General features: G+C 34.5%; 1 protein-coding gene across 1 annotated transcript in view; it reads right to left on the reverse strand.

Annotated features, from left to right (window-relative positions):
* Positions 1-4814: 4814 nt before the first annotated feature.
* Positions 4815-16838, reverse strand: part of Sema3c (semaphorin 3C) — a 140166-nt gene continuing 128142 nt past the window's right edge. The window contains exons 14-18 of the mRNA XM_048339910.1: positions 16665-16706; positions 14233-14390; positions 11465-11532; positions 8802-8932; positions 4815-6986 (exon numbers count right to left, since the gene is read on the reverse strand). Of these exons, the coding sequence (XP_048195867.1) occupies positions 6573-6986; positions 8802-8932; positions 11465-11532; positions 14233-14390; positions 16665-16706 (813 nt within the window). The 3' untranslated portion in view covers positions 4815-6572. The remainder of the gene's footprint in view (positions 6987-8801; positions 8933-11464; positions 11533-14232; positions 14391-16664; positions 16707-16838) is intronic.

Genomic DNA, 16838 nt, shown 5'->3' on the forward strand with positions numbered 1-16838 from the left:
GCAAGAGTCACTGTCCCTGGAACCCAGCTTGTCTTCATGAATCCATACAGCCTTGTCTCTAAAACATTCTTAGATCTCCATTCATATATTGAAACTTGAACCATTTCTTCTCCCAGACATTTTTAAATAAATTTTATTGTAAAGGTGATGTTCAGAGGGGTAACAGGCACATCATTCAGATTTCGAGATTTTCTTCTTGACCCCTATTGGGGTTTACTTTTCCCTTCTGGAGCACACTCACCCAGTACCAATGGCTCCTTATGCTTAGGCTCAAATAGCTCATTTCTCAATTTCTCCCTATTTCAAAAGTGCACTCCAGGAGAGATTTTTTTTTTTTTTTTTTTTTTTTTTTTTGCCAGTCCTGGGCCTTGGACTCAGGGCCTGAGCACTGTCCCGGCTTCTTCCCGCTCAAGGCTAGCACTCTGCCGCTTGAGCCACAGCACCGTTTCTGGCGGTTTTCTGTATATGTGGTGCTGGGGAATCGAACCTAGGGCCTCGTGTATCCGAGGCAGGCACTCTTGCCACTAGGCCATATCCCCAGCCCCAGGAGAGATTTTTACAATCCTCTATACATTCAGGTGAATGGGAGTCAAAACCAATCTAGAATCTGTTTGGATTCCTAGTTGATTGTTTCTTTGTGCTGATTTTTTCCCTGTAGAAAGCTTCTAGGTTCAGCCATAAACATATTACACAGCATGTAAAGCACTCCTAACAAAAACTAATACTGAAATCAAATGACTCAAAGAAAATTATAAGGTCTGTTATATAAGAACTTCACATCTCAATTTGATTCTCATGGCATAATCATTCCATGAACCTATTTTGTAGAATGTAATAATTCATGGTAGAGATGAAAAGAAATCATTTTCATGTTATACTATTATAAGTAGAACAGGAATTTGAAGCAGAATATTGATATTTATATGAAACAATGAGTAAATTGAACAGAGGGAGGGCTTCTGAATTTATAGATATATAAACCTTGAACACACACATCATATATATGAACATATAGATGTACCAGGATTACATCAAGGTCTCCAGGTTTTTGTGACTTGGATGTCAATTTTCCTGTGGGCCCACTTTTCCTACTATGAGGAAAACTGCCTGGATATTAAAAAGGAACAATTACAACTCACATCACCCCAGGGACCTTAAAGATGTAAAGTAGAACTTTAAATGTATAATAGAAGTGATAATCATTAATTACCCTCAGAACAAACAAAACTAAAAACTAAACTGTGTGCTAATGGCTCATTCCTATAATCCTAGCTACTCAGAAGGCTGAGCTGGAAATCATGCTTCAAATCCAGCCTAGTCAGAAAGGTCTGTGAGACTCTTATCTCCAACAAACTACTCAGAAAAAGCCAGAAGTGGCACTGTGGTTCAGTGGTAGAGCACTAGCTTTGAACACAAAGAGGTTCAGGGACAGTACCCAGGCCCTGAGTTCAAGCCTCAAGAATGGCAAAACAACAACAAAAACTAAAGCATATAATTTCTTTTTCTTCTTTTAAAGTTATAGACATGCCATTATGCAAAGGCTTTGGAAAGTAAGAAATTACACACATCTCCTGAGCTAAGCATCATACGTATACTCAAGAATACACATATAAGGGCTGGGAATATGGCCTACTGGCAAGAGTGCTTGCCTCCTATACATGAAGCCCTGGGTTCAATTCCCCAGCACCACAAATACCGAAAATGTCCCAAAAGTGGCGCTGTGGCAGAGTGCTAACCTTGAGCAAAAAGAAGCCAGGGACAGTGCTCAGGCCTTGAGTCCAAGCCCAAGGACTGGCAAAAAAAAAAAAAAAAAAAAAAAGAATACACGTATTGTCAAGAACATCCAGAGCAACAGTAGTGATGACTTCCATTTTCATAGTAATGCCATCATATATCCATTTTGCTTTGCATAAATTGTGCTTTTGATCTCAAAAAAATCTTTGGATGGCATCTTCTCTTGTATGACTAATTCGGAGATAAAGAAAAACAAAATACTTATGCAAGCACCCTGTTTTTGTTCTTGGGAAATGCCAGGTAACCTCACATAGAATAAACAGTTCTAATGTGTTTGTTATAATGTCATTCTTTAATAGCACTTTATGTAAGTAACACTCAAGCTTGGCAACATAATAGCCTTGAGAAATATACAATTCTAACTATCTGGAAAGGAGAATTTTATGAGGTGAATAGACAAATATAGTCATTAAAATGAGATTTTTTTTTTTTGTTCTTGGAAGTTGTTCTTCACTAGATACCTGGACTGTAACATTGTTATGAAGCCATAAAAATCTGTAGTATATATCAGAACTCCTAAGAAAACAAATTACCAACAATTAAGTTTACCATTGATAGGCATATTGGATTTATTGTGAGCTGTTTTGCTTTTGCAGTAGGGTTTGGTTCTTCTGCAAAATGTAGTCAGCTAAAAGGTTAGTAAGATAAACTCTGAAGAAGAAAACTTAAAACATTTTCACAACAATCTGCTACAGTTTTGTTTTTATGCAGAGAATTCAATAAAACTCTTCATTTCTGATGTTTTTCTGATTTAGTCTACTATAATTCCTTGTCTGGATTGAGGCTTGTAAGTAGGTATGAAAAAAGAAGCTTAATTTTCTCTTGACTATTTTCAGCAGAATAGATTTGAGACTCTCATCTTTTTCCTTAAAAGATTTCACATAGGTAAGTTGCAAGCGATATCACAATCTCTTTAAAATAATACATAAATGCATTATAATATTTTAAGATAAGTTAGGATAAAATAGACACAACAGAGAGTATAAAAAACATAGAAGCAATTCACACGTTCTATGAAATGATCAGGCTGCAAGACTGCTGTGAAAATTTTAAATTTTATTGTTCATTTCATCTCTATTCACATTACTACAAATTGATAACCTAGCAGTGAACAAGAAAAGAACTGTTCTTCAACTGAATGAACAAAATTAGGAGTTAATCCATGGTTCTTTTCCCCTCAATTTGACAATGGCTCATTTCACCTGGTAAGGTGTTAGCTGATCTACACACTCTAGTTATATACTTGGGTCATTGGAATCTAATGACATAGAACTCTAATAAAAGTTGGAAGATGTCATCTTCCAGAATAGGAAATTTGACATTTATTAAATATTCACTATGTAACATTTTCTAATACTTCCAGGTATTGACTTGTATAGAGTACTAATGCAGAGAGAAACTTAAAAACTTAAACTGAATAGCTAGACCAAACAGCTAGTTTCAACGAAGTCTAGGTTAGTCTCACCCTAAGGCCTGTGAACTTCTAAACTATGATTTTTAAAATTAATGTTGACAAATCATGGCATATAGATATGGAAGGATGTGCAATACTAGGGACACAAATAGACATTTTTTGCATATGTAAGATACTTTGGAAATAGAAAACCAGATGGCATAGGATGGCTTTAAGGTTGGGCCTGAATTAAGGATAATGGTAAAGCATTGCTAGACATGTGTATCTCTCTGAGGTTCCTAAGTGTTGGAGCAATTAGGTGCATTCCTCCTGTCAAACTAGAAAATTAGATAAATCAGGCGTTTTTATCCAATTAACAAACTGTATATTAATAAAGGAACAAAAGACATTTGTGGGAGAATCCAATAGGTTTTATTTTGCCAGGCAAATGATTTATTTCCCAAGTCAAGGTTAGTGTGATAACTACACTTATTTTGATTTCTTACACAGAGTGAACACTCACTAAAATGACAGATCCATCATGCTAAAATCTATTGACAAACCCACACCATGAAAAAAAAAGTGCATTTCTAGGAAATTTTATATACAATGCAAATGGAAAACATGTTAAACTGCTAATTTGCCAAACTAACCCAAAAGAAACAGTCACCAATAATCAGTACACCTTAACTATTTTTTGAGACAGAAAACCTTTACATTTGGCAACTGTGTTTTAGAACTGTTTTTAGTTTAGTAACAACCAAGATAAAAGGTATTAAATTTCATGAATAATGATAGGAAACTATTATTGTTGGTCAGTTTGTAACTATATGAAACCAGAAGATGACTCTATAACAATTCTATCTTTGATTTTGAACATAGAATAAGTTGATTACAAACACAGAATGTGATTTTGGTTTTACATTAGCACACTGCTTTGTTTTATCTTATGTCCTGGTATTAGGCCTTCTCTGAATGGCCTTGAGCTCACTCATCTTTATTCTTTTCATAGTGGGGGTCACCACTTGAACGACTCCTTCAATTTTAGCTATTTTAGTGGTTATTTGGAGATAAAAGCTTTGTGAACTTTTCTGCCCAGATTGGCTTTGAACCACAATCTTCAGATCTCAGCTTCCTGAGTGTGTAGGATTACACTCATGACCCACTGACTCCAAATATCACATTGCTTTGTGTGCATATAAAGGTTTAAGTATCTCCTTTTTAAACAGGCAAGCATTTGTCTAGTAAACTCCTTTAAAAATTGCTTTAGAATAATACACATTTTGAATAATAGCTTTTAAAAAATAAACCCCAGTGTTCTTTATGGTTGTCAATTTTCACTGAGTTTTTTTTTTTTTTTGACACACTGAGGCCCTCCTCTTAGATTATTACATTTTATTATTACTGAAAAAAATGAGTAATTTTCTTGAACTATGATCAATGAGCCCATTATTTTTTACAACATTTTTTTTTTTTTTGCCAGTCCTGGGGCTTGGATTCAGGGCCTGAGCACTGTCCCTGGCTTCTTCTTGCTCAAGGCTAGCTAGCACTTTGCCACTTGAGCCACAGCGCCACTTCTGGCCATTTTCTGTATATGTGGTGCTGGGGAATTGAACCCAGGGCCTCATGTATACGAGGCAAACACTCTTGCCACTAGGCCATATCCCCAGCCCTTTTACAACAATTTTAATTCCTTCCCTACCCTTTGATAATGGAGCTTAAAGTCAAGGCCTACTTCATGCTAAACATATTCTGTACAACAAAACCACACCTCTCATCCTAATTCTGCATCTTGAAGTTTTATGGCAACATTTTTAGAAAAGGCATATATCAACTTTAATTATCTTGCATTGTCAGCTAGAAGTGTTTTAATTATGTTTTAATGAGCTATTTGGTGCAATTTCTATTTTTACCTGTAAACTCAAAAAATGTCTTAAAAGTAAGCAAAATAAAAAAGCAAAAGTATTTTTTTAAGTTGGATAACATGAAGGAAATCCTGATTCTTCTCTTATCTAGCTTATAAATTGGAAAAAATAATTTCATTGTTAAAGTGTTCTAATAAAACTATTCAAACATTATTATAAGATAGTTATTTTTATTATCACAAAACATGTACAATTACATTTAAAGACCACTGAATAGGTGCCAACATTCTTTCAAATGAATGTGCAAATTAAAAAAAATCAATACATTATGAATAAAATAATCATCTTACAGGATATCTATTGTAATGTAAGGCTTAAAGATGTCCAAGTTTGTTCATATATATATATTATATTTTTCTCTCGTGGCCTAATAGACATCTCTCCAAAACAAATGATTATAAAATACAGAAACATTGACTGAAAAAAAATAACATCTTGAATTTGGGTTTTATAAAAAAGGCAATTGATCACAGAACATGATTGTTGAAGTTGGATATGAGCCACAATTGGTATGAATTCTTCATGATAACAAATTTTCTCCATTTATTATTTTTCATTTTGATGGTTTCACACCTCTTGTAAATGTTTGCTACTTCAAAGTGTTTTCTTCCTTTTAATATCCCATACAGACTAGAAAAATTAAAATCTAAACAATATGCCATTAAATAGTGTCAGATTAAACTTAAGTCCATAATAACTTAAAAAGAACTTCCAAAAAAAGAAAAGTGCTTTTGTTTGGAAGATAATAAAATAACAAAATACAAACCTAAATGTCCACTGATATATTTTCCACCAAAGATTTTGATTTATTCTTCCAGAAATATGAGACTAAAGATCAATGGCATTTATCAGCAACTGACAACAATTTTACAATCTTAAAAGACAATAATATATTTCACTGAAAACATATCAACTAATCATTTCCTTTTTATGATAGATTCATATTTTTATTCAACAAGATATTTAGATGCCCTCTTCCCTGTCATTTAGCTACTCTACATTTCTTTTGATATTAATTCTACCACATGCATTTGTGTAACTTTTACAATGTGAAGAGTATGATTCAGAATTGGTTATTATATATATAAAAACTGTTGACAATTAAAAATCTAAACCCTTAGAGCCCAAAGTTATGGCCCTCGCTCAGTCAAGGGATGTAACAGTTCTACTTTTGTAGTCACCACATTGATTTTAAAGAAAAGATGGGTAAAGCTATAAATAAAATCTGGGTTAAGTTAAATACTTATATGCACCATGAGGACCATGACATGTCTAGTTGCTAGTCAATATCATACAAGAAAATGCATGCTCATTTCAGTTCACATTAAACTCACTTTAGGAGTGAGTAGTTGCCTTTTAGCAGGAATTTTTCTTGGGCAAAAACACAAGATTCTTGGCAAAACTTGATCGTTGCAGACAGAGCATTTGTTGCTGGAAGCAGAAGCTTCGTGAAGACCTTCTTAGGATTCTGGCAGCTGGTTCCTCCTGTTTCTGCTTTTCCTGCTGTTGATGAGAGCCTTCAGCTTGCCATAGTCCCCTCGCATCTTCTGCAGTTCCTCTCCTTGCTGCTGCTGCTGCCGGGTGTCTTTGCAGTATTGATTGATCATCTGCATTTCAGAGTGGCTGAACGCCCCCATGATGTCCTTGGGGTGAAAGGGTAGCGCTCTTACTGAGCTGGCCCAGGTCCATGGGGACCATTTATCTGTCACAACAGCCACCATTTCTGAATCCAAAACTTTAAAGTTGATCTTGGCTATGGTCTGCTTAAAACTGTTCTCGGTTGCAATGCAGTGGTACAGCCCTTGGTCAGCATCTTGAACAGCACGGATCAGGAGTCCTTGAGAAGTGACTATAATGCGCTCATTCAGCTTAACCTAAGGAGAGAAACACATTGAAACACATATCCGAACTGAAGACTGTACTTCTATCATTATTGTTGTTTTTGTTATTTGTCAGTCGTGGGGCTTGAACTCTGGGCCTCGGCATTGTCACTGAGCTCTTCAGCTCAAGGCTAGTGTTTGCTCTACCGCTTGTTTTCAGGTGGTTAATTGGAGATAAGTCTCACAGATTTTCCTGCCTGAGCTGGCTTTGAACAGTGATGTTGAGTAGCTATGATTATAAGTATAAGCCACTGGTGCACAACTTATTTGGCTTTTTTGCTCAAGACCAATGCTCCACTATTCGAGCTACACCTTAACTTCCAGGAATCAAGATTCAGTGTTAGTTTTTAAATTTTGAATGTTCTTCAAAAAAAATGAAGATAATAAATTTAGTTAGAAATTAAGCAAACTAAAGTCTTTTCTATTGTCTGTTTTCTTTTCAGATAGTGGGAGAGAGAGAAATTAATGGCACTGTGGTTTGAATTCAGAATCTTACACTTACTGGACAAACATTCAACTATGCGAATCATGTCTGCAGCTTGCTTGTCTTTAGGTATTTTTTAATGTGGGGGTTCTACTTTTTTGTTTCAACATGTCTTGGAATGTTATTCTCCTATCTATGACTGTCACATAGCTGGAATTACAGGCATGAACCATCATACTTAGAGTCATATATTGTTGTTGTTGTTTTCTCTTTTAAGTATCAAAGCTTTCTAGGAAAGAAATTTGGTTCTGAAATCCACTGAGCCCTGCTTTTCTACAGAGAATTATGTAAGTAGTCATAGCCTACAATTAAATATTCTAGCAACAGAGGAAAAAGAGTTCACTGGACAGTTCACACATTTGGATATTCAAATCTGACAACTGGAAAGTATTTTCTCCTATGGTCCTACCATTTCAGCAACTTCAATTCAGAATTGAAAGACTGTGATCATAAGCCTTTTACATGGTCTTAATTGATATAAAATGAAGAAACAAAATTTCCCAGAACAGAAGACCCACAGATGGAGGGGACCCCTTTACCCACTGGCTCTTCAGAATTTATGATGCACTAATAGCAGTACATTTTAGACTACCTCAAGGCTTTATTACATACATGCATACATGTTTTTCTTCTCCTCATTTGTCTGGAAAACCCAGCAGCAAGGTTTTGGAATTCATTACTTACAGTATATTACCATTTTACAATGTCTCTCTTTTAAAATAGTCCTTTCTAATCACTGAAAGCTTGCAGTGTCTTTTTACTTAGAAATATTTTTTTCTATACCAATAAGTAAAGGTAATGGCTCCATAAACAAGGATTCCATGTATTACCTCAGGGAAACCTGAGAGTTATGAATAATACAGCAATGTAAACAGATTCTGGCACACTGGAAAAATGTTTTGTTGTCATAAAGGTTATAGTTCAGAGTAATTTCTTGCTGCAGAAAATTGTAGTTTGTTAAAAGATCCCTTTTTATCTTGAGAATCACACAAAGGCCTCTTGTGTGAAAACTTGGCCTGTGGATTTGCACACATCTTGTTTCTTTTTACAAATGCTTCCTTACATCAATACCACCGTCTTAGTGCCCAAACTCTTGTTTCAATTACTACATTACAGAGTTGGGCAGAGAGACAGAGAGGATTTATAATTAATCCATCAATCTAAACACAAAGGATTTTAAAATAAGTTAGGACTTGTCCAGCCAGAGACATAAAAGGATGCTCATATGTCTTTGCTTTTGTCTTTGATCAACACTTCACTTCGGGATGGTGATTTAATGTTTGGTCCAAAGCCCTGATGGATCATGAGGGCACCGAGCTACTCACCTCTTTCCTCCTGTCTTTATCTTTTTGTAGCAACCACTTGATCGATGCCTGTGGAGACTTGGGGGTACACTCTAGAAATGTGGTGTTATTTTTTACTCCATACTGAACAATTTCAGCTGCATTTCTATATGCTGATGAGCAAACAAGCAAAAGAAGAAGAAAGAACACAGTGGCATTTAGAGCTTACTCTTTTGTGTAGCTGTATATCTCTTTATATAAAGTTATATAAAATACAGCAGACAGGACAAGACAGTAACATTCATTTCAGGAGCAAACTGCTCTGCAGTGTTTTCTGGTGTTGTTTAATGTAAAGAAATACACACAAAGATGATGAAGCTAATAGAGAAGCTGTGTTGATAAGACAGTTAACATTTATTCAAGAACTCCTCGGTACCAATTGCACTTCAAATCCACTTAGACATTGAATTGCAATGTGCTTGAGAGTGACATTTTCTCAGATGAACAAATAGAGGTTGTGAAAATAGAGTGTAAAGATACCAAATGTCAGACAATTCTGAAACTAGGTTTATTTCACCCCAAGCTGGATATTTAAGTGTATGTAGCATGGAGAAAATGAAGAAGAAGGACAAAACTAGAGATTACTGTGACCACAGAGGATTTTTAGTGGTGAAAACCTAATGTTTGAAATGAGAGGAAATCCTGACTTCAGCTGTGGTTGTGTTAGCTTAGAAAAGTTACTTCATCTACTGTGCCTTCCACTTACTCATTCCTATAACATAAAGGGCTACAATATGTCCAACTTTTTCAATAAAATATATAGTAGGATAAACACAATAATCATGTGATATGTGATCCTCATATAACCAAAATTTTTAATTTGGTCATGACAGTAGATTCATTTGTGATAATTGTTAAAGCACTAACTGAGATAGTCTTCAAAAAGAAAATGAGATAATTCGGGTTTCTAGCCCAAATCAGCAGTATTTGCAGTCACCTCCACTGCCACTATTGCTCCCATGTGTCACTTGCCTGATGAATTGAAACTGACATGTTTTCTATCAGAAAATAGGGAAATGGCAACCTAGATTTATGCCCTCCATTAGCTGTTTGGGAAAATGAAGCCAACACTGTCTTGATTAACTCATTTTAGTTTGGGAAGAGGGCAAACAGGGATGACACTTTTTACTAAAGGAGAGGCTGGTCCCAGGTCCTTGGGCAATGGGAGGTTCCTTGTTAATGGTTAAAAGCAGAACTCATTTGACAGCCCCTTGGTGAGCCAGGAGAGGTCTGTTTGTAGTTACTGGTTGATGAGGTTGGGGTAGAGACAGTAGATTACTGGGGAAAGTGAAATAATATTGCACCTCCCTGTCAGGACATGAAGAAAGGGTAGGATTCATTTTTTTCTTCACTTCTTTATTGTCAGAATGATGTACAGAGGGCTTACAGTTTCGTTCGTAAGGCAGGGAGTACATTTCTTATCCAATTGTAAGGATTGCTGTTGCATTGGTTGGTCGTTTTATCCTTTAATTTTGAGATCCAAAGTAGTACTGTGTCCAGTACCCAGGCCCTGGCTTGGTACTTTTCACTATGGCCAAAGTGTAGACTTAAACAAGAAGAAAACTCTGATACATGCTACAATGTAAGTGAATCTGGAAGATATTATACTAATGGAAAGTAGCCTGTCATCAAGGGACAAACTTTATGTGGTCTTACTTATATGAAATATGTAGAAAAGTCAAATTCATAAGAAGTTTAGAAAAGTACTGGCATCATCAGGAGCTAGCATGGCTGCTGGATTTTTGTGCAACAATATGAATGTGCTTAGTGGTACAGTTTGAAACACTTAAAATGTAGATTTTCTACAATAAAATAGTGCTGTTCTTTGTGTTGTTTTTTCCATAATAATTCCTTTAATTTATTTTTTTTTCCTTTTGCGAGCTCTTGTATTTGAACTGAGGAACTCATGTTGGCTCAGATTGTTTAGCTGACACTCTACTATGTGAGCAAGACACCAAGCCTGGCTTTTCCTGTATATTTTGGAGATAGAATTACAAGGTTTTTAGAAATGTCTGAGCTGGTCTCAGATTTTGATCCTCTGAATCGCATCATCTCTAATAGCTAGACTTATTTGTGTGAGCTACCAGTACCACACACCCCACAGAAAACATTTTCTTCCTTCAGGTAATGGTAGCTATGAAAATGTACTAAAATGTATGTGAAATACCTACAAAATACACACCTATGACATATATATATATTTATATATATATATATATCTCAGTTATTTCTTTTCCTGATTCTCAGTGTTCATACAAATAGTATTAGAAATAATTACTTATCTTTCTGGGACATTCCCGTTTGAATTCCAGGCCTTTTGTTTACTAAGCAGGCAATCTATTAGGATGGTGACTGCACCATCAAGCCCAGCTACTAATTCAGATGGGATCTCATGAACAATTTGCTCTGGCTGTCCTCAAACTGTCATCCTTACAAAAAAGATGTAAACAAGAAGAAAACTCTGATCTATGCCACAATGTAAATTAATTTGGGAGATATTTTATTTATATTCTAATGGAAATTAGATCCAGTCTCACACAGATATATCTGTGATCACAGGTGTGAACTACCACTTCCTGGTCTCATGTATGTTTTCATTATCATACGCAGAGTTCACTGATACTGACTGCTGTCCACTTACTTACCTTTCAGATTAAATCCTCTGCATTGAGTCAGTGGATTTCCATGTCTCACATCTTGTCTTCTGCTCCTCCTACAGGCACAGAAACATATAAATAGGATTGGAATTGTCCTTGTACAATACTTAACACACTGCATTGTTAAAGTTAAAAGTTTTCATTGCCAAGGCTTTGAAGAGGGTGGGGAAGTTTCCCTGTGCTGTATAACTATGTGACATTTCTGATTCACAATAGATTTCTGCTTCTAATTCTGGAAATATAGGTATACAAGTTCATTCTGTGTATTTATTTTCCTAAAAAGCCCTGTGATCTTTATCATATAATATTACTGATTTTAAAAAACACAGGCACTTATAAATAGTAAAAATGTTAGTCTTTTTTATGTAGCAAAATTTGATTCATGTTATATTCTAGACTAGCACCCATACTCATTTTTTACTGCACTGAATTTGCTGTATTTGTGAGTCACAGCATTATTTACTATGAGCTGACTTGAGAACCTTTATTATATGCCTCAGTATGAGGGCTTATGGCTGACCTGGTCAGCTTTCTACACATACAACATCATTCACATAGGTTACATTTATTGTCCTGAGATCAGCACTTCGAAATGGTTACTCATTGAAAGCATATAAATTCTCAAGTTGGGCAATCTGAATTTACAGTATCAGCTTCCCAACATTCACACAGAGAAACCATTATTATGGCTTGGCTTCAATGTGTCCAGCAAGAGCCTTTTGCATGTGTCTATTGCCTTGGAGTCATTCCTACGGCACCACAAAAGCACACTTCTCAAGAGGGTGATCTATATTGCACACAGTATTTAAGGATTGGCTCTGGTTTCCAATGTTTTATCCATTATGGTCAATGCCTTGGATAAACAATGAAATCATTTTTTCTTGTATAGAAAGATATTTACTTGAAGGTTGAATTGATTATCTTGTCTTAAATTTCTAACTACATATCTTAATCTAGACTAAATAACTCTACCAACCGAATTGCACTATTTGATACAAATGTACAAATATTTAAGATACTAGAGCATGCTGAGGAAAAAACACATGTGTTAGCTATACTGTCTGTTTCTATGCAAAAGAGATTTTTTTTTGTTTTTGTTAATATGAAAACCTCTAAGTGATAGTTATGCTGCAGGAAGATAATGCAACCAGGTTACACTACCACTGCTGCAGAAAGCAAATATGGAAAATACTCAAAATTACTATTTCGATAATTGCCTTGTAAGAGATAAAGACTATAAACACTGAATTTAATAATTAGAGGATAGTTAATTCATTGAGGAAACATGGTTCATGTTCTCCATAAGTAATTTTTCATTAAGTTTGGAAATAATTTGGAGAATTTATATAGTATAGGTATTTTTAGTAAAACGTCCAGTGTGCTAGTCATTATATTTGCTAGTGCAAAACAAATATGACTGAAAAATCCATCAGGACCCACAAAAGCATTTTTTAATTTGAAGTTTCATCTCTCACACAGTCATCAATGTTCAAAATCTCTCCACCAGCACAAATATAAAACATTACAATATAAAATAGATCCCCAAATTAGATGTTAGAAAAAATTAGATGGCCTAGACCTCCTTACTCCATGAATGACATGGAAAAACAGAAATCTTTGAACATAGATACAAAAGATGCCATTACTTCTTGGCCTTTCCAGCCTCACATGTCTACAGATTCTGTGAGTTCAAAAAAAAAACAGACCACATCTTTTCTCCTCTTCCCCCATCACCCTGTGCAAGCCACTATTTTTTCTCACTTGAATTATTGAAATAGGCTCCAGACTTTTGCACACCTCACTCCAACCTCTTCTCAGATTCAATGCAAAACCCAACCAATGATCTTTTTAAAGTGAAACATCAAAAGTATCAATCACTCATGCACTGAAAAACCCCTTAGTCATGTAACTACAAGCTTTCTTGACTGTAACTACAAGCTTTCTTTTTACTTAAAAGATGGCATTATCTACCAATATGACCTCATTTTTCCTATTCAATGTCCTCACTTCAAAGGCTAATTTATTGGGGTGCTGTAACTCTAATGTTCTCGGATATATTCCCGGAATTGTATTTTCCAACTTAATGCCTTGATGAATTCTCCAACACCTTCAAGTACTTTTTCATCCAGTCAATACTGCAAACCTCTGCTTCCAAGTATTCTATTGACCTTTCCTGCTCTTCTAAAACTCATAGACGTATCTCTTTTATATATATATATGTTAGTGCTTGTCTTTCTTCATTTGATATTTTCTCCCCTTAAAATATTTTATACCTGAAGGCACAGATTTTTGACTTTTTATTATTATTTTCATCTTACATTTCAAATTCTAATAGTGGCGAGAAAATACCTGCCCAACACTGAGCAAGATGCACTACATTTATAAACATGTCAACTCCTTTGTACAACTAATTAAAGATAATAAAAAACTATCTGTTGAACTAATAGATGAAAAGATCAAGATCTTGATTTGGGAAAATGCTAGCATAGAGTTATTTGAAGCTGTCCATGAAGAAATAATCTGAAAAAGGGAATAAAAGCTATAAACTATCAAAAAAAATAATAGGACAAAAGGTGAATTAATTCAGTAGGTATAGTCACTAGACACTATGTTGGAAATGAACTATACAACAGAGGGGAAATCATAGCTATTACTTTACGTGTTGATGACACCATAAAATTGATCCCTATGACAGGGCACTTTTCTGTATTGTCTGATTCCATTGACTGCTGTTCCATTGTATGTTTGATACTCACCGCTTCCCAGTGGGGTAGAACCTAGAGCATGAATGGCCATCCCAGGCACAGTAGGGGTCCCTGGCCAGGCAGCAGTCAGCACAAGCTGTGCCATACATATGACAGCGATGCAGAGAGACTTGCGAAACCCCATCAATGGAGCTCACGTACAACTGTTGCTGTAAGAGAAATCATGATCATTTATGTCAGATATGGAAGTTAAAAGAATTTCTGCAGGAACATATTATACTGTACACACACAAACCCTTGAATTCATTCCAAAACAGACTAAAAATGAAAAGTAACACACAGAAGGATGTAAAGCCAAAACTAATAGAACTTTCCTATGTTAGTATGCCTATAACATTACCACTTTCCTGCTTTAAAAAAAATTCAAAGCACCATGTAGAATGTGTTTTAGACACCAAGATTCAGTGTTCTTTCAGATTTGAACAAATATGTTGCAGATTTCAATTATGTTTTCTATTTCCTTTGAATGCTGTCTCTTAGCAAACTACAAGGAATCTTTCTTATTTTTCCAAGGCTGGAAACACATTACTATGTAAGTTTGAAAGGAAAGTCAGATTTAAAATAAAGTTTAAAAGAAAAATAATATTAACATTTAAAAGAAAAATATTAAATAGTATTAGACAAAATTTAAAAAACGTTTCAGAACATGACTTTGAAAGTGGCATATTAGTTACTGAGACTCTTTTAAGCTTGTTTAGAAGAATATCTGTATGTATATTTAAATATGGTTTTAAATTTTGTCATGATCCAGCAATCTGCACCATCCTCAAAAAGTCATGAAATATAATATAATAAAATAATGTAGTATACATTTGAACAAAGGCATTTCAAAACTCAAATAATCACCACTGTTCTAACTCTAATTATTTACTGTTCTTTTTCTTTTCTTTTCTTTTTTAAGTCTGATACTGAGCTTGGTACTTAATGTTTTCATTCATTGGCTGGCTCTCTATCAACTATGCTATGCCTCGAACCACATCCAACTTGAATTGTTCTAAGGAAGTATTTTCACTATGAGGAATGTAAGATGTTGAAACCAATGTAATATGTTAACTACAAATAGGCTAAAACTTGGAGCTTTATGTAGTAAAGATGTGCCATAATGGCTTCAGGTCCATTTTGAATTTTTCTCTGATAATATTTTCTTTTTCTATTAGGCCACTGTAAACAAAGTGCTTCCCTGCTAACTTCAAAGATAATTCTGAGTTGTGATCAGCTCCCTAGGACATTAAGCAAAATGATGAATCTTTCCTTGTGACTTGGGAAAATGTTTCTTATGCACCATGCAAACATTTTTACAGATGAGATTTTTAGCCATATCATACACTATTTATTTTTGCTCATAAAATGTATCCATGTAGAAAGAGAACAAGGTTGACTTTGGAATACTGCATCCTCTCTAACATACCAAATATGGTAAACAATATTAAAATTATCAAAACAGTTGTACAAACACATAAAACCTTTATTCTCCATTCCAACAAAAACGAGTCTCAGCCCCAAATAGACAATATTTACTGAGAACCCACTTTATCTTTGGTAGTTTATATAAGTTAACTTGTGAGAAAATTGTCATGTTGCAGGTGTGGAAACATAAGCCAGACAAGTTGAGTGATTTGTCCATAACTAATAGTCAGGTTGAGCTTCAGATAAATCTCCATTCCAAATCTGAACTTCACCCTGCCTACAGTACTCAACTCTGGAGAACTTTGTTAAGCTAACACCTTTGAGGGCTAGAGAGATTGGAATGGGCTCTTCTGTGCAATTATTACTGTGTATTTGCATTCAAGTAAACATTATATTTTAAAAAATTGAAGATAATTACCAAAAATTTCTTCTTCAAATTCTGACTCAGAATATTCAGAATGTTTTTAGACAAGTTTAAACCCTAGAGAATAGATTTGCCTTAAAAATAACCATAGAATAATACATTGCATATTTCAAACTTGTGACAGAAGCAAAAATTCAAAGGAAGAGTGATTAAGCCCCTGAGAATTACAGTAGTCCAAGCATTATGGTAAATTATTTCTATGGAAGATGACTTTTATTTTAGTTGGATTTATACACTATAATATAAAATATTAAAATATATTTCTCCATGTATGAGGAGACCTGATGAACTTTTACTTTATATTTATTATTATCTTTAAGTACTTGTACAAGGAGTTGTCATTTAACAATGTAGTTTATGGATACATTGTAGTTGGTTAACTTTTATACAAAATAAGTATATTCAGTTTATTACTAGTACCTAATAATTTCTATATCAAAATCAAAGGTGATTTTATGATATACTTTAAACAGTATTAAATATGTTTCACAGTAAAACTAAATTTTCTGAATCTAAGAAATATACTTTAGAGTGGCAAACAACAATAAATTATTTCAACATGCAAAGAATATAAAAATTGCTTAGTTTTTACCTTTTTGGATGAGATTTTCATAGTTGTTATGGGCACGTGATTCTAAAAAAAATTTAAAAATTATGTTAATTGTTCATATGATCTTTAGAAACTATTTTACATCAAAGTATCATTTATAAAAACTCAAAAGTCATCATTTTTCTGTGTATACACTTCTCAATAAACTGTTTCTTC

Source organism: Perognathus longimembris, chromosome 2, assembly GCF_023159225.1.
Source record: "Perognathus longimembris pacificus isolate PPM17 chromosome 2, ASM2315922v1, whole genome shotgun sequence".
NCBI lineage: Eukaryota > Metazoa > Chordata > Mammalia > Rodentia > Heteromyidae > Perognathus > Perognathus longimembris.